Genomic DNA, 23,502 nt, shown 5'->3' with positions numbered 1-23,502 from the left:
TGTATGACAAACTGAATGGCTACATCAGACCCGTGAGGATGTAGAAGAATGAAACAAAGGAACCAAAAGGTAAAATGACAATGATAAGTTCTAGTGCTTGACTTCACCAGAAGACAAGTTGCAACATAAAATGAGTATATGCTCGTATGAAATCTTTGAATCAAGACTGGGGTGTTCTATGTATCCTTTACCATGAGCATCCACTAAATTCATGCTTCCTTGAGAATGCGCAGACAACTTTCGTCTTTGTGACTAGATTACATGCTGCATAACTGCTGGCTCCCTCTCCTGTCCTCTCTTTCCGTCTTAATATCACATATTACACCCATAAAGAAAATGATATCATATGGAGAAAACTGTTCAACAGTACTCCAGAGTCTAGTTCACTGACTGTTTGACCAGTAAACACCATATTTATCCTAAATGTTTGGGCTCGACTGCTAATGATTTGTTTCTATCTCTTATGTTATTTAATCTTTATTTTACTGCTGGTTCCTTCACTCTTTGCTCCTCTTGTATTTACATTTTGTGTTAACTTCTGTGTTTTGATCAGCGCATTTAATTTTTGCGGTCCGCATAGTTATATTAAAGATCTTCTGAAGTTTTGTTCTTAACATGTATGCTAATAAATCTACGTTACAAGATGAGTTTTTCTAACAATGTTCCTCTTTTTTATTACTGTAATAGGTGGCACTGAAGGTTTATTTGCTCAGAAAAGTTTGGAAATTACAGATGAACTTCTCTCTACTTATAAAAACCAAGGTCCTTTCCATTATATCATTGTTATCCTATCAATCTTTATGTTTTACCAATAATCTGATGGAAATGTTTTTCCCCTGATGAAGGTGGTTTTGATTTACTTGGCCGGACGGTTGATCAAATCAGAACAACTGAACAAGTGAATGCTACGAGAGCTGCTTGCATAGCTCTGAAGTTGGATGGTCTTGTCATTATAGGAGGTAACTGATTTGTTCCCAAATTGTCCACGTGTCTTTAGAATCCTGGTGTTATATTTTCTTCCTTTGTTTGTTCCTCAGGAGTCACTTCCAATTCAGATGCTGCTCAGCTAGCAGAGAGCTTTGCTGAGACTAAGTGTTCAACAAAGGTACTTGCATCACATCACATAAATACTGCAATAAGTAATTTCTTCCCAAGAAAGGAAAATCTAGTCCTATACCTGCCTTCAGATTTTGATGGCTCCAACTTCTGTGTCTTGTGATGAGCTGGTGTTGATTATCTGGTCGGATCGATATTTCTTAATTTGCATTACAATGAACAGTGTCAAATGAATTAATCAGCACCTTGTCATATCTGCTAAAATTTGTATAATGTTCTCTTATAATTCTTTTTCCTCACATTTTTTAAACTAAATTGTGTATGAAATTATACACAGAGTTGCACGTGAAATAGCTAAACATAAAATACTAATCCTTTCGTCATTAATTTAAATATTAAACTGTACATTTACTCGTTCATTCGTTCTTAATTTAAACATTAAACTCTGGATCTAATGAATTGAAAGTATGGTTGCTCTCATGTCCATTTCTTCAAAAAAGTTGGTTATGCTAACTTTCCTATGTCCAAACACTTATTAAGGTATTCAGCATTTCTATTAATTAAAATATAAACAGTCTAGCTTATTGTGCAAGATAAACCATGTATTACCTAATTGTTTCTTATCAAAATGGTCCTGAATTCCAGCAAACTTTTTATATGCTATCGATCATCTTTAATTGCGAAATTCTCCTGGTGCCTTCAACCATCTATAAGAAATTATGGTATCAAATTCTAACACCAGTTATAAGTTCTGTGTTGTTTCATTTTGAGCTTCCAAGCTTACTTGATTGGAAACAATTATTTATATTGTTTCATTTTTTGACCTTAAAAAAGGCTTCAGTCTTGTGAAATATGTTTTGAAATAAATCAATTTTAGTTTTCCTTGAATAATCAGATTAGCTGTATGTATTGAATTTATCACATACATAATATATGTCTTGAATTTTTACTGTCAGGTGCTGTCAAAATATCGATTTTTATCATCCGTGCATAGTCATTTTCATAAAGTAAAAATATTTATTTTGTTCAGAGATATTTATACTTCTGTTTCATTTAATGAATTGACAGAGATGTGTCAGTTATAATCTGGTTCATGTTAATAACTGAAAGAGTTATGTTAACAGGTGGTAGGTGTTCCTGTTACCTTGTATGGGGATCTCAAGAATCAGTTTGTTGAAATGAATGTTGGTTTTGATACGATATGCCGGGTATGATTCTACTGATATCGTCATGTATCTTAACTTTGATATGGTAAATTTGTTTTTACAAACTACTTTCTTGCTTATTCAAAGTAGTTTCTTCTACCATTTATTCTTTAGGGTCAATTTCTGGCCACAGTGACTGGAAACTTATTCTAATTGTTTAAAAAACTTAAACATTTTCTTTCCCATGGAATTGTGCCATATCTTTTTGCCATCAGTTTCAGAATTCTGGGCATGTGGAATGTCTTAATTTGGTTTAAATTTTTTGTTCGTATACACTTTACAATAGCAACAGTTGTCAACAATTGAAATTTTTATTTCTCGTTATTTTCCTTAAAAGAGTCAGAAATGGAGTTAAACTTGATATTTTTATGCTTTTCTGATCAGCAAGTTCATTTTCCCTTGCAGGTTAATTCACAGATTATAAGCAATATCTGCACGGATGCACTCTCTGCAGAGAAGGTAATTTATATACTTGTTTAGTGTTGGTAAGTTATAGACTATTTATGAACATGGTTAGATGACATTGATTATCATTTTGCAAGACTGCATGATCAATACATGTTGGTAAACAGTCACAACATCAATGTTATATACCGGTTGCTTATGTGTCCTAAAATTTCAAACACCAATCCCCCACCCTTTACTAGACATCAGGATGATTTAGCAGATGTTCTAGATTTTGGTATTAGTTATTCGCTGCCTGTGATTACTGTAACTACACCTGATTATTGCATTTCCTGCTTACTAAATTATGTCATCTCAATTGCAGTATTATTACTTTGTTCGCCTGATGAGTCGCAAGGCCTCTCATGTAGCTTTGGAATGTGCACTCCAGTCACACCCAAATTTGGTAAGGATTCTGTTCTAGCCATAGTTTAGTGTCACAATTGATAATCATCTATGTTTACTCTGATGACACCTTTTTCATGAGAGTTCCTTGTACATAATTTTATATTCAGGTCATCCTTGGAGAAGAGGTTTCCTTGTCAAAACTTACCATTTTTGACATTACTAAACAGATCTGTGATGCAGTTCAAGCAAGAGCTGAACAAGGTTGGGGTGTGCTGGATTATAGTTTCTAGTTAATAATTCTGTCATTATTTTATACCTTGTGTCTGTGGTGTAGATAAATACCATGGGGTTGTTATCATCCCCGAGGGGCTTATAGAAAGTATTCCAGAAGTATATGCACTGTTGCAGGTATCTTCCTAGTTATGTAATAATCTGAAGCTTCATTATTTTAGCAGTATCCTTGATGATTACTGGACAGCATAGTTCAGAAACCTGCTACAAACTGATTTAACTCTAATTGCCAATATTTCAATATCTTAGGAAATTCACGGTCTCCAGCGCCAAGGTGTTTCAGTTGAGAATATTTCTTCTCAACTTTCACCTTGGGCATCTGCCTTGTTTGAATTTTTGCCACCATCCATCAGGAAACAGGTTTCCCTTTCGTGGTTTTGATCAGATAGTTTTGATTTCATGTACTGCTACTTTAGCTGCAACCATGTGAAACCTGTCTTGTAACATATTTTTCCTGCCATTCAGCTGTTGTTGCTTCCAGAATCAGATGACTCTGCACAATTATCTCAGGTACATTTGCTTTGGAATCTATGAAGTATTTCGTTCTTTTCCTTTCCTTTTATTTTTCTTTGAACTCTTGTTTGATGTTCATATATTTAGATTGAGACAGAAAAACTTCTAGCTCATTTAGTGGAAGCGGAAATGAACAAGAGGACAGTAAGTGCAATTCCTTTCATGTTTCTTTCTTTTCTGAAATCATGAGGATTTGCAAAATACCAATATCTGATATCCTAGAATATGGCTATCAAGATTTATTAAGGTAACTGTAGATGGTCAAAGAATTAACTGTCCCATATATTACCTTTATAACTGTACCTGCATGTGTGTTTATGGTTGATTGGATCCCTGAGAGCTCGTATTTCAATTTTCATAATTTTTCCTTATTTCCCGCCTTGAATTAACTGTTTTGCTACCTTTCCAGAAAGAGGGAACGTACAAAGGAAAGAAATTCAATGCCATATGTCACTTCTTTGGCTATCAAGCTCGAGGAGCTTTACCATCAAAATTTGACTGTGACTATGCTTATGTAAGTGCCAATAATGGTTTCTACTCCAGGTTTCCTAGGTAAACCAGTTATGTCATTAACTCGTAAGATTCATGTGCTCAGGTCCTGGGACACATATGCTATCATATATTGGCTGCTGGTTTGAATGGCTACATGGCTACTGTCACAAACTTGAAACAGCCGGCCAATAAGTGGCGATGTGGTGCTGCTCCAATTACAGTTGGGTCTCTGTTGTTAATTATAAACTCTGAATTAGTATTTTATTCTGGACAGTCCATCATTATGTGGATGAATGAATAATAATTCAATCTATGTAACTTTTTTCTAAAGTAGTCATCTGTATGTTTTTATGGCAGGCAATGATGACTGTGAAGCAATACATTGGAGCCACTCCAATTGGAAAACCTGCTCTCCACCCCGCCACGATTGATTTGAAAGGAAAAGCATACCAGTATGTTTATCTTAGTATCACTCTGTTATTTGTGCAATCACTTTTTCTCTATCCTATTGTCCTCTCTCTATATATATGCGTTTTTTTTTTTCCTTTCTAACAATAGGAACACATTGTTGTTGAAGCATCTTTCTTCTGCAAATGTATTTTCTTCACCATACAAGATTTGTTCAAAACCAATATTATAAGTTATGCTGATGTTTATATAGGAAGAAAAAGAAATTGATAAGTATCTTAGACTCTACACAGTTTGTCTCCTACCACCAAACCCTTCTCACCCTGCCTCCAGAATTCTGCAAGAGCTAATAATTTATCTTCCTTTTGTATTTTAGGTTGTTTAGAGAGAAAGCGTCAAGTTTTCTCTTGGATGACATATACAGAAACCCGGGACCAATGCAATTTGAAGGACCAGGTGCTGATGTGAAACCATTTACATTGTGTGTGGAAGACCAAGATTACATGGGTCGGATCAAGAAGCTTCAGGAATATCTAGAGAAGGTTTGTTCATATTACCCTCTATGATTTAATTTTTCTTTTATTTTCGTAGTCAGCCAATATGTTTACTCAACAGCTATTTCTGCTAATAAACATGCTTGTGATTATTTTTATCGCATTCTTCAATCTATGATGCCAAGTCCTAGCGGTTTGTTTCCCGGAATAACTTCAGCATGGAGATACACGATGGCATTACAATTGTTTATATAAATCCATCAGTTTTTTTGACATGCAATAAATATTTGGGACCTACTCATCTCCCGCATTTACTTTGTTTCTGATGCCACTTGGTGGGTATTGCAATATTCGTTCTCCAACCACCAATCAAATTGGTATCTGTCAAATGTATTTTATCCGTATCCACTAAAAAGCTATTAATTAATTATAACCATCATTTAAACACCTTTTCGTTTACACCTAAGGATAAAGCTGTCCATTATCTTTCTACTTCTAACTCATACAAATGGAACATTCTTGGACATGCAGGTGAAAAGCATCGTGAAACCTGGTTGCTCACAAGAAGTTCTTAAAGCTGCTCTGAGTTCTATGGCCTCTGTCACCGAAGTTCTTAGCGTAATGTCTGCTCCCTCATTCAACGGCCAGATACCGCTCTAAATATTGTCGAAACCTTGTTCATTTGTTATTCCCTCCTTCGAATGAACCACCTATTTGAGCTCTCGTACCTTGACGACGGGCATCCAACAGTTTTGGTGGTGGCGAGTGATTTTATTTTTCCATTGATGTATTTTGAAGTATATGAAATAAGGATGCAAGGATGCATGTATTTTAGCTCTCACAGCATTACTATACTATGTGCGGCCAGAATCTCGTTTGTTGTGAACAAAAGTAAGTAGAGAGAACTTCAGTTTCTATATTATTTGGCTTGGCCGTTGACTTTCTGATGTGAAAGTAAGCTAATGTGCGGTAAATCCTGTGAATCTTTGAAATGTGTTGAGCTTTATTTTGGGTTCGGAAACTTCCACGGCATCCTTGCAGCTAATGTGTAGTGCAATAGCTTGTAAAATTCTGCTTCATATCAGTAGGTCGCTTGAAAGCTACAGTTTAGATCAAAAGAACGGTTTTTTGGAAATAATTTTCTTTATTTATTACTCATGCATGTACGTACGGTTTGATGGAAAACTGCCAGTTTTCCAAGTATTATGATGTTTCACAAAGAAAAATTCTTTAAGGACCTAAAATATGGGACCAATAAAGGGGACAAGTGAGGTGTTCCCCTCCTATTGGATAATGAGTTGGCCATTATTAATGATGGTCAACTCATCATCCAATAGGAGGGGGACACCTCACTTGTCCCCTGTATTGGTCCCATATTTTGGGTCCTTGTAGCAAAGCTCCAGAGGATAAACAAGAACACTAAAAGAAAATCATTTTTAAAGGGTATGAGCATAACATTAGTCTTCATCAGAAACTAACCAAAACACAATCTTGATGTGATGAATAATTTTCTAACAAAATATACTGTCAAACCAAAATTGAGTTACATTATCAAAATTTTCTAAGGAAATATATTGAAAAATAAATTTCCTGAAGTTAAAATTCACGAATTCATGAACTATACCCCACGATTTTGTGCTATTTTTAGTCATCTCAATCCATGGATAATTATTTTGTAGAGTCCAAAATTAACAATTTCATGAGCAATAGCCTACAATTATTTGCCATTTCTAGTCATTTCGACCCATCTATGAATAGTTGTGCAAAGTCCAAATTCACGATTTCATGAGCTATAACTCATGATTTTCTATCATTTTTAGTCATTTTTCTCATTGATAAATAATTTTGTGGAGGCTAAAATTTACATTTTCATAGTTATAATTCAAGATTTTTATTCCCTTTAATTCATATGAATCCATTGACAATAATTTTACGGTGGTAAAAATTTATGATTACATCAGCTATAATCTATAATATTTTTTTATTTTTAGTCATTTTGGCCAATTGGCAAAGAATTTCATAGTGATCAGATTTTAAAATTTTATGAGCTACAATACATAAATTTTTAGCAATTTTTAGTCATTTCGACCTATTGGCAAACAATTTTGTTGTTGCCATAATTCATGATTTCATGAGCTATAACCTATGAATTTTAGCCACTTTTTGCCATTTATACCCATTGGCGAATAATTTGATGATGGCCAATATTTATGATTTCGTAAGTTATAACCCATTATTTTTTACTAATTTTGTCATTTTGACCTATTGGCAAAAAAATTTACGGTGGCCAAATTTTACGATTTCATGAGCTATGACTCACAATATTTGGCAATTTTTAGTCATTTTAATCTATTGCCAAATGATTTCTATGTTGCCAAAATTCATAATTTCATGAGCTATAACTTATTGTTTTTAGTTTTTTTTATTTTGACCCATTAACAAATAATTTAGTAGTGGCCAATTTTAACGATTTTATGAGCTGTAACCTACCATTTTAGCCCTTTTTTAATTATTTTGATTCATTGTAAAATAGTTTGTTAGAGCCAAGAATTAATGATACATGATATACAACCCATGATTTTTTTGTCATTTTTAGTTCTTTCGACCCATTGGCCAATTATGTCATGGTGGCCATAATGCACGATTTCCTGAGCTACAACATATGATTTTTGGACCATGTTTAGTCATTTTAGGTCTTTGACAAAGACGTCCTCGGTGACCAAATTTTATGATTTCATGAGCTATAACCCATGATATTTGGCAAAATTTTGGTCATTTCGACTAATTGGCAAATAAATTCATGGTTGTCCAAATTCACAATTTTGTGAGCTACAACCCATCATTTTTGGCTATATTTAGCCATTTTAACTCATTGATAAATAATTTTATAAAGTTCAAAATTAACGATTTCATGATATATAACCCATAATTTTTTGGCCATTTTTAGTCATTTCACGAAAGCAAAATTCACAAAATCCTAAGCTATAACCTGTGATTTTTGGTAATTTTTAGTCATTTCAATCTATTAACTTAGCGTTGGCCAAAATTTATGATTTCGTAAGCTATGACCTATGATTTTTGTTCAGTTTTGTTCATTTAAACCCAAAGGAAAAGATTTCGTGGAGTCCAAAATTCACAATTTTAAGAGCTACAACTTGAAATTCCATGAGCTACAACCCATGACATTTAAGCCAATTTTAATCATTCAACCCGTTAGCAAATAATTTCACAGGGTTCAAAATTCATAAATTCATGAGCTATAACCCATGATTAATTGCCATTTCTAGTTTATTGTCCCATCGAAAATAGTTGTACGGGGTACAAATTTATAATTTCATGAGCTGTGGACCCATGATTTTTTTGCTATTTTTAGTCATTTCTATCCATTTGGAAATAAGTTTGTAGAGGTTAAAATTTATGTTTTAATAAGCTATAATTCATTATGTTTGTTCATTTTTCTCATTTCAACCCATTGGCAAATAATTTCATAGTGATAAAGATTCACAATTATGTAAGCTATATAACCTATGATTTTTTGTCATTTTTATTTGTTTCAATCCAATGACAAATAATTTTGTGATGGTAAAAATTCATAATTTTGTTAGCTATAACCCACTATGGTTTGCTACTTTTAGTCATTTCGACCGTTGGTAAAAGATTCATGATAATAAAAGTTCATGATTTCATGAGCTATAACCCAAGATTGGCGACAATTTTTACTCTTTTTGGACCCATTGATAAATAATTTCATTGTTGTCAAAATTCATAATTTTGTGAGCAATAATTCATGATTTTTGGCCATTTTGAGTCATTTTTACTTGGCAAATAATATTGAGCTATAACACATGATTTTTTTACAAATTTTAATCATTATAACCCATTGCTAAGAAATTTTGCAGTGGTCGAATTTCAAGATATTAGGATTTAGGACCTATGACGCGTGAGTTTTGGCAATGTTTAGTCCTTTGGACATAATAGCAAATATTATCGCTATTGCCAAAATTCAGAATTTTGTGAGTTATGACCCATCATTTTTGGCTATTTTTAGTCGTTTTGACCCATTGTAAAATAATTTCATAGAATACAAAACTAATAATTTCATAATGTATATCCCACAAATTTTTAACCATTTTAGTTGTTTTGACACATTAAAAATATTTGCGCGGAGTATAAAATCACGATTTCATGAGCTATAACCCATAATTTTTTTCTATTTTTAATCATATCTATGCATTTGCAAATAATTTTATGGAGACTAAAATTCATATTTTCATGAGCTATAATTCATAATTTTTATTCATTTTTTTCATTTCGACCCAATGGAAAACAATTTCGTGGTGGAAAAAACTCACGATTTTGTTGGCTATAACCTATAGTTTTTTGTCATTTTTAGTTATTTCGACCCATTAGCAAAGAATTTCGTGGTGGCCAAATTTCATGAGTTGTAACACAACTTTTGGTAATATTTAGCCATTTTGACCTATTAGCAAATAATTTTGTGTTGCCAAAATTTACAATTTCGTGAGCTACGATCCATAATTTTTTGGCTATTTTGAGTCATTTCCACTTATTGGCAAATAATTTTATGATTGCTAAGATTAACAATTTTTTGAGATATAACCCATATTTTTTTTTACAAAATTTAGTTGCTTCGTTCCATTAGTAAAGAATTTCACAGTGGCCAGACTTCAAGATATTATGAGCTATAATTCACGATTATTGGCAATTTTTAGTCCTTTCAACATATTGGCAATATAATTTCATGGTTGCCAAAATTCAAGATTTTGTGAGCTACAGCCCATCATTTTTTATTATTTTTAGTCGTTTCGACTAATTGGCAAATGATGTTATAGATGTCAAATTTTATGACTTTATGAGCTATAATTCATGATTTTTTTACCGTTATTAGTCGTTTTGACCCATCGGCAAATAAATTCGTGGAGCCCAAAATTAACGATTTCATGAGCTATAGCCTACGATTATTTCCATTTTTACTCATTTAGGACCATTGGTGAATAGTTGTGTGGAGTCCAAATTTACGATTTTATGAGCTTTAACCCATGATTTTTTGCTATTTTTAGTCATCTCTATCCATTGACAAATAATTTTACGAATGCCCAAATTCATATTTTCATGAGCTAGAATTCATTATTTTTATTCAATGTTATTCATTTTGACCCATTGGCAAATAATTTCACATAGAAAAAAATTCACGATTTCGTGAGCTAATTCATGAACTTTTACTACTTTAGTCATTTTGACCCATTGGTAAAAAAAATTATGGTAGCTAAATTTTACAATTTCAAGAGCTATAACCTATGATTTTTATCAGTTTTTAATCATTTTTAACATTAGCAATTAATTTCATTGCTGCCAAAATTCATAAGTTTGTGATTTATAATGCATGATTTTTGGCCAATTTTAGTCATTTAAGCCCATCAACAAATAATTTTATGGTTGTTAAAATTCATGATTTCTTTTTGTGATGGCCAAAATTTATGATTTCATGAGTTATAACGCATAATTTTTAACTAATTTTTGTCATCTCAACCCATTGGCCAAAAATTTCACGATGACTAAAACTCACAATTTTATGAGCTACTACCCAAAATTTTTATCCATTTTTGATCTCTTTAACCCAAGAAAAAAGTTTCGTGTGGTCCAAAATTAAATATTTCATGGACTACAACCCCCTATTTCGTAAGCTATAACACATGACTTTCAGCTATTTATAGTCATTTCGACCATTGGTATATAATTTTGCAGAGGCCAAAATTCATGAATTCTTGAGCTATAACTCACAATTATTTACCATATTTAGTTGTTTCAACCCATTGATGAGTAGTGTGTGAAGTATAAATTTATAATTTCATGAGCCATAACCCACATTTTTTGCTATTTTTAGTTATTTCTACCCATTAGCAAATAATTTTGCAATGGCCAAAATTCACATTTTCATGAGCTATAATTCATGATTTTTATTTTGACCCATTGGTAAATAATTTTCCTGTAGTGAAAAATTCATGATTTCATGAGCTAAAACCGATGGTTTTTGGCCATTTTATTTGTTTCAACCCATTGGCAAACAATTTCACAATGGTAAAAAATTATGATTTCGTAAGCTATAACCCACATTTTTTTGCGATTTTTAGTTGTTTCAACACATTGGCAAGGAATTTCATGATGATCAAATTTCACGATTTCATGAAATATAACCCACGATTTTTTATAACTTTTAGTTATTTCGACCAATTAGCAAAATAATTTTATTGTTGCCAAAATTCTCGATTTCATAAGCTATAACTCATAAGTTTTTTCCATTTTTATTTGTTTTGAGCGATTGGCAAATAATTTCAAATTGGTTAAAGTTCATGATTTTGTGAGCTATATCGTGTGATTTTTCAATTTTAGTTATTTTGACCCGTTGGTAAAGAATTTCGCATTGGCTAAATTTCACAATTACATGAGTAACAACTCATGATTTTTCGCAATTTTTAGCCCTTTCGAACCATTGGCAAATAAATTTGAGGTTTCCAAAATTCAAAAGTTCGTGAGCTATAGCGCTCCATATTGGATATTTTTTGTCATTTCAACTCGTTATAAAAAAAATTCTTAGTGTTTAAAAGAAATAATTTTATGATTTATAACTCATAATTTTTTACCATTTTAGTTGTTTGGATCCATTGACAAATAATTTTACGGTGGTCAAAATTCACAATTACGTGAGCTATGGCCATTGATTTTTGACCATTTTCGATTGTTTCAACAAATTGGATAAATAATTTTATGCTTTTCAAAATTCATGATTTTGAGCTGTAACTCAAAATATTTTGTTATTTTCAGTCATTTTGACCAATTGGCAAATACTTTTATGGTAACTGGAATTTCCATTTTCAACAGCTATGACTCACAATTTTTGGTCATTTTTATTCATTTAAACCAATAGGCAAATGATTCCATGGAGACCAAAATTCACGATTTAGTCAGCTACAATCCATGATTTTTTTTTTCCATTTTAAGTCATTTTGACTCGTTAGCAAATAATTTCACAATGGCTGAAATTCATGCTTTCTTGAGCTATAAAGCATGGTTTTTTTACCATTATTAGTCGTTTCAACCCATTGGCAAAGAATTTCGTGGTGGTCAAATTTCATAATTTCCTGAGCTATAACCCATGACTTTTGGTAATTTTTAGTCATTTCGACCAATTGGCAAATAATTTTATTGTGTCACGGTTCAAGATTTTATGAGCTATAACCCATGATTTTTGACCATTTATACCCATTTCAACCCATTGATAAAGAATTTCCTAGTGGCCAAATTTCACGATTTCATGAACTAAAACCCGTGATTTGTGGTAACTTTTAGTCGTTTGGACATATTGGTAAATAATGTTGTGGTTGCCTCGTGGTCTTGCGAGCTATTATAACCCACCATTTTGCCTATTTTTAGTCTTTTCGACTCATTAACAAATAAATTTGCACAGTTCAAATTTAATGGTTTCATGCTCTGGATTCTTTTTCATTTTTAGTCATTTCAACTCATTTCAAATAATTTTGCAGTGGTCAAATTTCACAATTTTATGAGTTACAACCATGATTTTTTATTGTGTTTTGTCATTTCAACTAATTAGATTAATGATTTTGTTTTTTAAAATTTAGGATTTCATGAGCTATAACCCATAATTTTTAGACTTTTTTAGTTGTCTTAACCAATTGACAAATAATTTTGCGATTGCTAGAATTCATGTTTTCAAGAGCTATAATTCACGTTTTTTAGTCATTGTTATTTGTTTAGACTCATTGGCTAGTAATTCCATAGAGACCAAAATTCACGATTTAGTGAGCTACAACCCACGATTTTTTACTATTTTAAGTTGTTTTGACCGATTAACAATAATATTATGGTGACCAAAATTCATGATTTCATGAGTTATAACCCATAATTTTTTATCATTTTTAGTCATTTCGACCCATTGGTTAAGAATTTCGCAGTGGATAAATTTTATGATTTCATGAGCTATAACCCATGACGTTTGGCAATTTTTAGTTGTTTTGAACTATTAGCAAATAATTTTATTGTTGCTAAAACTTATAATTTCGTTAGCTATAACTTATGATTTTTTGCTATTTTTAGTCATTTAGCAACAATAAAATTATTTGCTAATAGTTCAAAACAACTAAAAATTGCCAAACGTCATGGGCTTAACTGCTACATTTTTTTGAATTTTGAATTGCTATAGTATCCCGCGTCTGGTACAATGCCCTCGTGTGCTACAGTAATATTTTTTCAAAACCGTAGCATTCAGTTTCATGATGGCTACGGTAATAATGCTACAGTAAATATACTGTAGCATGAATATTGAATATTGGTTCTTCCGTTTGTATAGAGGAATAGATTTGACTTTGCCGTTAACGTTTTCTGATGTGAAAGTAAGCTAATGTATAATGCAATAGCTTGTAAAAATTCTTCTTCATATCGGTAGGTCGCATGAAAGCTACAGTTTAGCGGCAAATGTTCAAGGCTCTCTTAAATAACAGATCAAAAGAACGGTTTGATTTATTATTCACGCATGTACGTACGTACCGTCTGATGAAAAACCCACTGTTCGCCAAATATTATAATGTTGGCAATTTTCTTGTTCATGCTTAGGCGTAAATTAATGAATTAATTATTTTACTTCTAGTTCATATAATTTCACTTGTGGGAACGGAATAAAAGGCTGGATAAGTTCCAATTTATTCCTAACACGGCATCAGGCATCTTTCAATTGATCATAGTATTATTAAAGGAGAATAAAATGATGAAAAGACAAAATGTAGAAAAAGAAACGCATAACAGAGGATATACAAGAAACGCTAAAAGAAAATCATTTTTTTAAAGGGTAAAAGCATAACATCAGTCTTCATCAGAAACTAAACCAAAACACAACGATTTTATGAAGATACGAACCGAGGAGATATTTAAAATAAAATAAAATAAAATAAAATTCTTGATGTGACAGAATAATTTTCTAACGAAATATACTGCCAACCGAAAGTGATTTGCATAATCAAAATTGAGCATGACCCAAATGACAAAAAAAAAAAAAAGGATTGCAGGTTCGAAAATGACAGTATAATTGCTCAGCCATTTGATCCAGCGATTTGATTGACCAAATAAATAAAAAATAAATCATTAAAAAAAACACCTATCAACTCTCCTAGGAAAGCCACAACTCCAGAAAACAGATATGGAAGGCAAAGCAGTGTTCTTTCTTCTTCAGACCAACGGGGACGCCATCACCATCAAAATCAATATATTTTTCATGAATAATGCACCAATAACGAAAGCTGAACAAGTAAGAATATAAATCCATCAACACTTCCTTCTTCAACCCCACAACTATTTTGACAGGGAATGCAAGTATAAGTTCATTGAAATCACCGAACAATTACGTACTATGGACTGCGAATCATGCTTGCAGTGATTTCAAGACCCCAACTCCAAGACTAACACGGATGGCCATCGATGCTACAACATCTTACCGCTGGTATTTGACATAAGGGAAGAAGCAGCAGAAGCAGCTGTAGGTACAATACCAGTCAAAACTCCAGGTTTTGAGAGATGCAACAGCCTGTGGGGAGGAAGAAAATTATGGGGAGGAAGAAAATTATCTCAAGATGCCAATCTTACAGCTCAAATTAAAGTGTGGATAAGAGAACTATACTCACGGAGCCAAATATTCACAAAATGATGAAATGGCAGACACAACTTCATTGTAATTGTCAGAAGCAGCCGGGGCTGTGATTTCTACCATTTGTAATCCAGGAGTCACAAGAACAGGTTCTTCAGTGGCATGAAGCTTTGGCATTTTATTAGTAGAAGTCACCGTAACGGTGATTTGGGCCCCTCGATTGAACCGAAAGGCAAAACCCACCTTTAGAAGTTCGTGGTCTAATTTATACCCGAGGGTATAGAATAAGCGCAATGCAGAATTGCTTACTTTGCTTTCCACTACAGTTCGAACCAAAACTGAGATTTGCTCAGCACCAGCACCTCTCATGGCACCTCCAATATGTCGAACAGTCCTAGCAGATGTTGAACTCCATATTATGATCATGTGATTAAAGGAATGAAATAAAAAGAAATAGAGATGTTGTTAAGTGAAGGCTTTACCAAGATGGTGTAGGCTGTGCTAAATCACACAAGAGACGGACCTCAGAGGCCACTACACCTAGAAGATGGAAAGGAGTTCATACAAGAATTAATAAGGTTATAAAAATCTGATGATATGAGTCACTAGTAGCTGCAATAAACTCACCAAGGTTAGGCCCACTTTTTAGGCATAGCTCATGAACTCTGACACGTTCTTTTGGAACACCGCAGAGGCCCTGAAGAAGAGTTTCCAGGGCATCAACATGCTGATGAAGAAATGCAGCGATGTCAAGCAATTTGGAATCGGGGTTTTATATATAACATTTTAGTGACATATAAACAGAAATGACAAAAGGGCAGAATTTCAGGACAGTCTGGCATGCTCTGACTTAACTAGTTTTACTTAGTAATATGTATTAAGAAAGGGTTTGTTTATCTTGGTTACATGCCAGCTTTTACAGTTGAATTAATTATCTGATTTTGAGCCATCACAGTGCATAAGATATTAGCAGCCCTTGACCACAATAAAACACAAAGATTTAAGTAATATTCATACACATGTAGTGGCATTCCTAATTGTATATGTTTTCTTCATGGGTACCTTATAGTTGAAAATTAAGGCTTCATTTGACAGGTGCTGACTTTAAATTGGAAAAATCAACCTTATTCCGCGTTGAAGATGAATAATCATGTAAAGATGATTAATGCCAAGGTCAAAAAAATTCGAATGATAGAAGGTAATGTGCGCGTGACGTACAATAAACCCGATACCTGTGTCTCAATGATCCCTTGCACTACACACTCCATCTAGCGCTCGTGATACGGCGATGTTCCTTTGTTCTAAAAACTAAGACAGAAGGTAAACACAAGTTAAAATCCCTCTCAGCAGACAACAGTCAATATGCGATTGCTCATCACGAGTTATGTGATAATCAAATGTAGATATCAGTTAAACAAACAATACAATTCCAATTAAATGCTGCTTACACATCTCCAATTTCCTCAATAATTTCACTGACTTTATATATGCTTCATCATGGATTTGTAAAAAAACCCTAAATTTAATTCAAACGCAAACAAAACCGCAGGTGCGTTTCGTGAACTAACAGCACAGTTCACCGGAATTATTTTTTAAAAAAACAATGATTTCAGCCCAGAGGAGGTACCTTCAAGCTCACGATTCTGAGACAAAGAGCCAAAATTTCCACGATTCACTGCGGTTTCACGTCAAATTCTAGGGTTTTTAATTGGGGAAGTGGAGGTGGTCAGCGATTGGGCGTGCTCGGGATCGTCAGATGATCGGAGACGTGATAAGCGACCAAAGCGCCACCGGTTCGGCGTCGGCTGCAGAGAGGGAGAGAGGAGGAGGAGGAACTCTAGAGTTTTTGGGAAATTCTTTGAGGTTTCACTCAGAATAAAGTGTAAAAATTTTCTCAAAATTTCTAGGTTTTTTTGCACAAAACCTCCTTAAGTTTTATAAATTAGAGAGAAATTTTTTTTTTTGCCGTTTACTATGCTTTAACTCTTTAAGAGCATGTTTTGGCTAGTGGTCAAAGTGGCTCGCAAGCTACTTTAACATGTTTGACGAGTGACTTGTTTTGTATTATAAGTTAGCGAAAATAAGCTAGAGTATCATTTCATAGAATTTCAAGCCTAATTTGCCAACCATTCTACTATTGAAAGTTGTCTATAATCCACTAAATTTACCAAAAAATTTGACTAATAATCTATTTGTGGCTTATAAATTAAGTAGATTATAATCCAAAGTTGCTAAACACGCTCTAAATAGAAAATAGAAAGTAAAAAGTATATAATGGCTTCAATAAAAAGAAAGTATACATGCAACACGCACATCGGGTGTTTGTTTGCATATAAGTGGTTATGAAAGTAAAATGCAAGAAAATTAGCACATATGATTTAATGCAATTTTGACTTCCCCTAAAAAAATGGTGAAGTCACATGAAAGTGACAAAAATGATAACAAATTTTAACTAAATGATTTTAACTACATTTACTAATTATTCTAATTTTGCCACATCATCTTCACATTTCACTTTCAACGATAAATTCGTTTTATCAAACAAATATTGTATTCCCCTTGCATGCTGTCGTGAATGTGAAAGTTATTTACAAAAAAAAATATAACTTACATAATTTCAATTCACTTTCGAACAGCCAAACAAACAACCCCTAACTACATTAGATAATGACTTATAAGGGCATCTCCAACAGCTTCTCCAAAATTTTTTTCAAAATGTTTGAGCAAAAGTCATATTCTCTAACTAATTTTTACACCAACTCTAACAGCTTCCCCATTTTGAAGAATCCATTTTTTCCTCTAAAAATTTGGAGAATGCTGCAGATTTGGGGAAGCTTCCTCATTTTTTCTCCTCCATCCCTATTTTGGGGAATAAGATGGGGAATCTGTTAGGCCAAAAACCTAACTAAATTCTCCAAAAGTGAGAAATGAGGAAGCTGTTGGAGATGCTCTAATAAAACAGGAAATGATAGTTTCATCTCATTTAGAAAGTTTGGGAGGTTTTATTAGATTTATCCCAAAACTAGTGTACGAGCTTGCATGTGCAAGTATATGCCCAAGCAACCGCAAAAACGTAGTTTCGTAACTTCACATGTGAAATTGTTAGATGCGATTGTCCAACAGATAAATTCCATAAATTCCAGAGAACAATCGTCACAGTATTTACAAGATCCCATCAGAAATCACCGAGTACATCTACAAGTCCAGTGACCAAGTTTTTTTTTTTTTTCCAAGAAACTACACACGGAACAAAACCAGAAAGTCATCACGTCCGGCTCTAAAAAGAATCACATTTGATTCTATGGTGACATAAATTTACATATATTCTCTTTTACATTAAGAATCATATGTACATACCGATTGGGTTGTCGGACTCCAGTGTATGGGTATATATTTACAAACTTTTCACAGCAGCAGCAGTACAAAGATTCAAAGTGGTTTCAGGAAACTCTGTGGTGATGTCTCTGGTGAACAATAATGAATAAAGAAGACCTGCACAACCTCATGCTTCTATAAATAAACAAGACCCATGAAAATCAATTTGAGCAATATGTCATTGAGTTGAAATGAATGAAAATGAACAAAAATTGTGGGTAGCCTATGAAAATAAGGAATATTGAACGCATCATTAACTACCATTGGGTCGAAATGAACAAAAATCGTCGGTTACCGCTTATGAAAATCCCTTATTTTGAAGTGTGCATATTTAAATGTCATTGGTGGCAACACACAAAAAATATTAAAAAATAATCAAGAATTAAAGCTCGTGAAAATCGAGAATTTTAAAATACACATACTTTATCGTCACTAAGTCGAAACAGGCAATAGTGTACAAAAAAATGTGGATTATAATCCATGATATCGCCAACTTTTAACTTCTTGTACTTAATTCCTTTGCATTAAATAGAAAAAAAAATTGACCAATTCCTCGCCATTTGAATCTGTATCCAAAATATATGAATAATGGTTGGTCATACATCAACAGTTGTTTCAATCCTTACATTAATGAATTTGAGGCTAATTTTGATGATCAAGAGACCCAATCTTAGCTTTTTAGATATAATAAACATTTAATGAACTCTCTAATATCATATGAACTATTTTTTTTTATATTATTTGGTTTTATCATATCCATTTTGTATCTGCAAGTATATCCGTATTTGTATCCCATGTTAGCGGGATATGGATAAGTTTTCCTTGCCGAAGTATAAATGTATCCATATCTATATTTGTGAATGGCAAGCGAATATGGATAAGTATTATATCGGAACAGTGTCCAAACCATGCGCATCCCTAAAATTGCAGCCTATGAAAATTACGTATTTTGAACTACTTGTAATTAATTGTCTTCGGGTTGAAAACATGAAATAAACAAAAATTAACAGAAATCGTGACTTTCAACCCATGAAAATCATGAATTTTGATGTAAAGGATAATCAATTGTCTTTGGTTGAAATACACAAATATTAATAAATCGTGGGTTGTAGCCCATGAAAATCAGTAATTTTGAACTGCGAATACTAAGTTGTCATTGGGTTAAAATAGAGAAATTAAACAAAAATTAAGGAATATAATCTATAACAATCCCGTATTTTAACGTACACATACTTAATGTCACGAGTCGAAAGGGGAAAAAGATAAAAAAAATTGCGGGTATTAGCCCAAGTAAATCGAGAATTTTAAAATACACATACTTTACAGCCATTAGATCTAAATGAACAATAACATACAAAAATCATCAACTACAGCCCATGAAATCGCAAATATTAAACAACTTGTACTAAATTACCTTCGAGCAATTTCAGATGCAATTTGATTATAAAAATCTTAAGTAATAGCTCATGAAAATAGTGAATTTTGAAGAAAGCATACTTAATTGCTTTTGCGTTGAAACGCACCAAAACTAACAAAATATGGTTGTAACCTATGCAAATCGTGAATTTTGAAATGATTTTTAATTAATCGCATTTGGGTTCAAAAATACAAAACTTGACCGACATTGTGAGTTTACCTATGAAAATCGTGAATTTTGAAGTAACCTTGCTTAATTGCCTTTGGGATGAAATACACAAAAATTGAAAACAAAGGCATGGGTTATAGAGCCTAGGAAAATCACAAAATTTGAAAGTATCAAATGAATCCAAACGAATAAAAATGAACAAAAAATGTGGTTTATAGTTTATAAAAATCAGGAATGCGTATTCAATTGACCTTTACTCGAAATAGACAAAAAAAAAACTAAAATCGTAGGGTATATCCTATGAAGATCCCGAATTTTGAACTACACATTCAATTGTCATTGGATTGAAACAGACAAAAATGATTAAAAAAATATGCATACTTTATCGCCATTGAGTTGGAACGGGCAATAATGTACAAAAATCATGGATTAAAGTTCATGAAATCACAAACTTATAACTCCTTATAGTTCATTGTTTTTGCATTGAAATAGATAAAAACTAACAAAAATCATGAATTATAGCCAATGACAATTCTGAATTTTGAAGTACATGCACTTAATTGTCATTAGGGTGAGCTTCAATGGAGAAGAAGAAGTGGACGAGGTGGAGAAAAGGATTCTTCACTGCAGAAGGATTTGTCAAGGTGGACGGAAGATGGAGGCGGAGAAATTAGGTGTTAAAGAGTTTCTTTGGGTTCCAAATACAAAGGAGAGTCGGAAAGCAAACGAGAAAGGGGTTGAATTTTAAAAGCAAGTCAGGTAAGGTCTGGTATGAAAGGGCTGCTTATCCACTATTAAGTTTTGTTTAAAAGCGCTTAACACCGGTGAAAACGGTGAAAGCGAAGCGGCCAGGAACCGCTTCCAATGTAAAACCCGATTCTGCTTCCAGTTTAAAACCCGGTTAAGCGGGGCTTATTACCTTTTTTCAACATTGCAAGCATATCACCAAAATTTGTAAGTACAGCAACAAAAACCGAAAGTATAGCAATAATGCACATAAGTATACCAATAACACATGTAAGTGTAGCAACAAAATTTGTAAGTTGATGATAAAGATCTGGAAGAGGTAGGATGTTAGGACACCGAGAGAGATGAGGTGGTGGAGGAGAGGAAGAGACAGTGGTGGGGGTGGAGAAGGCTTAAATGAAGAGGCAGAGAAAATGGAGTGAGAAGAGGAAGAATGGGCTACAGGTTAAGAGAGGAGGAAGAAGACAAGGGTGTTTTGTGATTTTTAACTTTTTTTATAGATATTGTACAGAAATAGAGTGTATTTGATGTTTAGGGCTTAAAGGTAACAGAAAAAGTATTTTGGGTGTATAGGTAAAGATAGAAGTGAGTTTAAAAATAAAAGAGGGTAAATCTTTAGAATTAAAGGCAAAAACCCCAATTTTGAAATACACATATTTTATCACAATTGGGTCAAAACAGCCAATAATGTACACAATTTTGGATTCTATTTCATGAAATAGCAAACTTAAAACTTCTTGCACTTAATTATGTTTGCGTTGGAATAGACAAAAATTGACAAAAATCACAGTTTATAGCCTATGAAAATTGTGAATTTTGAAGTAAGCATAATTAATTGTCATTTGGTCGAAGTGGATAAAAATAAACAAAAATCATGGATTATAGCCCATGAAAATCGTAAATTTTAAACCATGTTTCATTGGAAATGAATGAAATTGAACAAGACCATTGGCTAAGCCTATGAAAATCAAGAATTTTGAACTACATGTACATAATTGTCATAGGTCAAAATAAACAAAAATTAACGAAAATCATGAAATTATAGCTAACGAAAATCATGAATTTTGAGGTGCACATGCTTAATTGTCATTGGATTGAAACATACAAAAATGATAAAAAATCGTTGGTTATTGCGTCATGAAAATCAAAATTTTTTGAAACACGCATACTTTTATCGCCATTGGGTCAAAAAAAACAATAAAAACACAAAAATTATAAGTTACCCCATTAAATCGTGAACTTTCAACGTGTAATTAATTGCTTTGGGTTAAAATAAACAAAAACTAACAAATATCATGGGTTAATTAATAGCCTATGAAAATCGTGAATTTTGAAGGTACTTAATTTTCATTAGTCAAAATGGATAAAAGTAGACAAAAATCCTTTTATAACTCATGAAAATCCCAAAATTTTGAATTATGTGCTATTTGAAACAAATGAAAATAAACAAATAATGTGGGATATAGCCCATGAAAATTGAGAATTTTGAACTGCGTGTACTAAAGTGCTATTGGGTCGAAATGGAGAAAAATGAACAAAAATCATGGGTAATAGAGAAAAATGAACAAAAAGCCTAGGTTTATAGCCTATAAAAATCCTTAATTTTAAATTACACATACTTAACCGTGATTTTTAACCCACGAAAATCACTGATTTTGAAGTAAGCAAACTTAATTGACTTTGGGTTGAAATACACAAAAATTGATAAAATCATAGACTATAGCCTATGAAAATTGCAAACTTTAAAGTAAGCATAATCAGGAGGGATCTAGGAATTTTTTGCTAAGGGACCACATATTTACTATGCATATTGTAGGAGAAATATAGGAAGTTTTAGGTTTTTATCCTAGTCCTTTAAAATTTTCATACTTTGCAATTAGTCCTTCAAATCATTGTAATTACTATTAGATCCCTCAAATTCTTAAGTTGTTTTGAAATTATTCCCTTAAATCATCAAGATTGATATTAGTTAGGTTCCTTAATTTTTAAGTTTTTTAAATTAGTAATTAGAGACATTAATTTGAAACAACTTATGAGAATTTGCGAACCTGCTAGCAATTTCAAGTTGCTTACCAAATTCTCATAAGTTGTTTCAAATTAATCTCTCTAATTACCAATTTCAAAAAATTTAAGAATTGGAGGACCTAATATTAATTTTGATGATTTGAGGGACTAATTTCCCTATAATTACTACTTCTTACACTTGATTTGAGGGATTAAATTCAGATTAATTTAAAAAGTAGGGAACCCAACAATAATTTTAATTACGTGAGACTAATTTTAATATAACCTATGAATTATAAGACCTTACAGAAAATGCAGTACTTTGAGGGTCTAATTCAAAATATAAAAGCTCCAAGGGACTAATATCTAAAACATGCTTTTTTGACTCGTTAGAATTGCTGGTCCATCACCATCTGAAGGAAAAGAACAAGACCATGGAGAAATAATTGAGTATGAGCTTTAATAAGTGGTTTGGGCCTTTGGGGGTGTTTGGGACTATTTAGGCCTTTGGATGGGAGCACCCATTAAAATCTTATAAAGACATCTCTTCATAAATTAAACAAACCTCTAAATTTTTAATAACATGTGTGGGACCACGTGCCCCCAGTGCCCCCACAGTAAATCCGCCCTTGATCATAATTAATTATCACTAAGTTGAAACAAACAAAATGGAGAAAAATCATGGGTTCCTATAAAAATCGCAAATTTTGAACGATGTGTCATTGGGAACAAATTATTGAAAATAAATAAAATCATGGGTTATATAGTTCATGGAATCAGGAATTGTGAACTACACGTATTTTATTGTCATTTGGACGAAATAGAAAAAGATAAACAAAAACCGAGGGCTTCAGCTTATGACAA

At 32.7% G+C, this 23,502-nt stretch overlaps 2 protein-coding genes and 1 long non-coding RNA gene across 5 annotated transcripts in view; 1 reads left to right on the top strand and 2 right to left on the bottom strand.

Moving 5' to 3' along the window:
- The window catches only part of LOC109846202 (pyrophosphate--fructose 6-phosphate 1-phosphotransferase subunit alpha-like), a 19,767-nt gene extending 13,542 nt beyond the window's left edge, over nucleotides 1-6,225 (top strand). Inside the window, exons 4-19 of one of the 2 annotated variants that reach the window (XM_020415434.1) lie at nucleotides 688-762; nucleotides 846-959; nucleotides 1,038-1,105; nucleotides 2,181-2,264; nucleotides 2,667-2,720; nucleotides 3,031-3,111; nucleotides 3,281-3,314; nucleotides 3,388-3,461; nucleotides 3,594-3,704; nucleotides 3,810-3,854; nucleotides 3,945-4,001; nucleotides 4,267-4,371; nucleotides 4,453-4,569; nucleotides 4,707-4,801; nucleotides 5,134-5,299; nucleotides 5,783-6,225. In XM_020415434.1, coding sequence (XP_020271023.1) covers nucleotides 688-762; nucleotides 846-959; nucleotides 1,038-1,105; nucleotides 2,181-2,264; nucleotides 2,667-2,720; nucleotides 3,031-3,111; nucleotides 3,281-3,314; nucleotides 3,388-3,461; nucleotides 3,594-3,704; nucleotides 3,810-3,854; nucleotides 3,945-4,001; nucleotides 4,267-4,371; nucleotides 4,453-4,569; nucleotides 4,707-4,801; nucleotides 5,134-5,299; nucleotides 5,783-5,911 — 1,409 coding nt within the window. In that variant the 3' untranslated portion in view covers nucleotides 5,912-6,225. Of the gene's footprint in view, nucleotides 1-687; nucleotides 763-845; nucleotides 960-1,037; nucleotides 1,106-2,180; nucleotides 2,265-2,666; nucleotides 2,721-3,030; nucleotides 3,112-3,220; nucleotides 3,315-3,387; nucleotides 3,462-3,593; nucleotides 3,705-3,809; nucleotides 3,855-3,944; nucleotides 4,002-4,266; nucleotides 4,372-4,452; nucleotides 4,570-4,706; nucleotides 4,802-5,133; nucleotides 5,300-5,782 lie in introns of both variants that reach the window. The other variant, XM_020415427.1, reaches the window with a different exon arrangement.
- LOC109846191 (mediator of RNA polymerase II transcription subunit 18) lies at nucleotides 14,539-16,802 on the bottom strand. Of its 2 annotated transcripts, none has more exons than XM_020415413.1 (6): nucleotides 16,555-16,802; nucleotides 16,160-16,235; nucleotides 15,555-15,654; nucleotides 15,410-15,467; nucleotides 14,965-15,321; nucleotides 14,539-14,867 (listed from the first exon to the last, which is right to left on the bottom strand). In XM_020415413.1, exons 2-6 carry the CDS (start codon nucleotides 16,193-16,195, stop codon nucleotides 14,765-14,767), a joined length of 654 nt encoding a protein of 217 aa, XP_020271002.1. In that variant the 5' UTR covers nucleotides 16,196-16,235; nucleotides 16,555-16,802; the 3' UTR covers nucleotides 14,539-14,764. The 2 variants fall into 2 exon arrangements, with proteins under 2 accessions (XP_020271002.1, XP_020271008.1); XM_020415419.1 differs by having other exon boundaries at nucleotides 15,555-15,624.
- Nucleotides 18,040-23,502, bottom strand: part of LOC109846186 — a 7,307-nt gene continuing 1,844 nt past the window's right edge. Inside the window, exon 3 of the long non-coding RNA XR_002248468.1 lies at nucleotides 18,040-18,419. This is a non-coding gene — a long non-coding RNA (uncharacterized LOC109846186). The remainder of the gene's footprint in view (nucleotides 18,420-23,502) is intronic.

This window comes from Asparagus officinalis, chromosome 1 (assembly GCF_001876935.1).
Source record: "Asparagus officinalis chromosome 1, Aspof.V1, whole genome shotgun sequence".
In the NCBI taxonomy this organism is placed as follows: Eukaryota; Viridiplantae; Streptophyta; class Magnoliopsida; order Asparagales; family Asparagaceae; genus Asparagus; species Asparagus officinalis.
The sequence above is the reverse complement of the archived record's forward strand: the minus strand, read 5'-3'. Positions and strand labels throughout refer to the sequence as shown.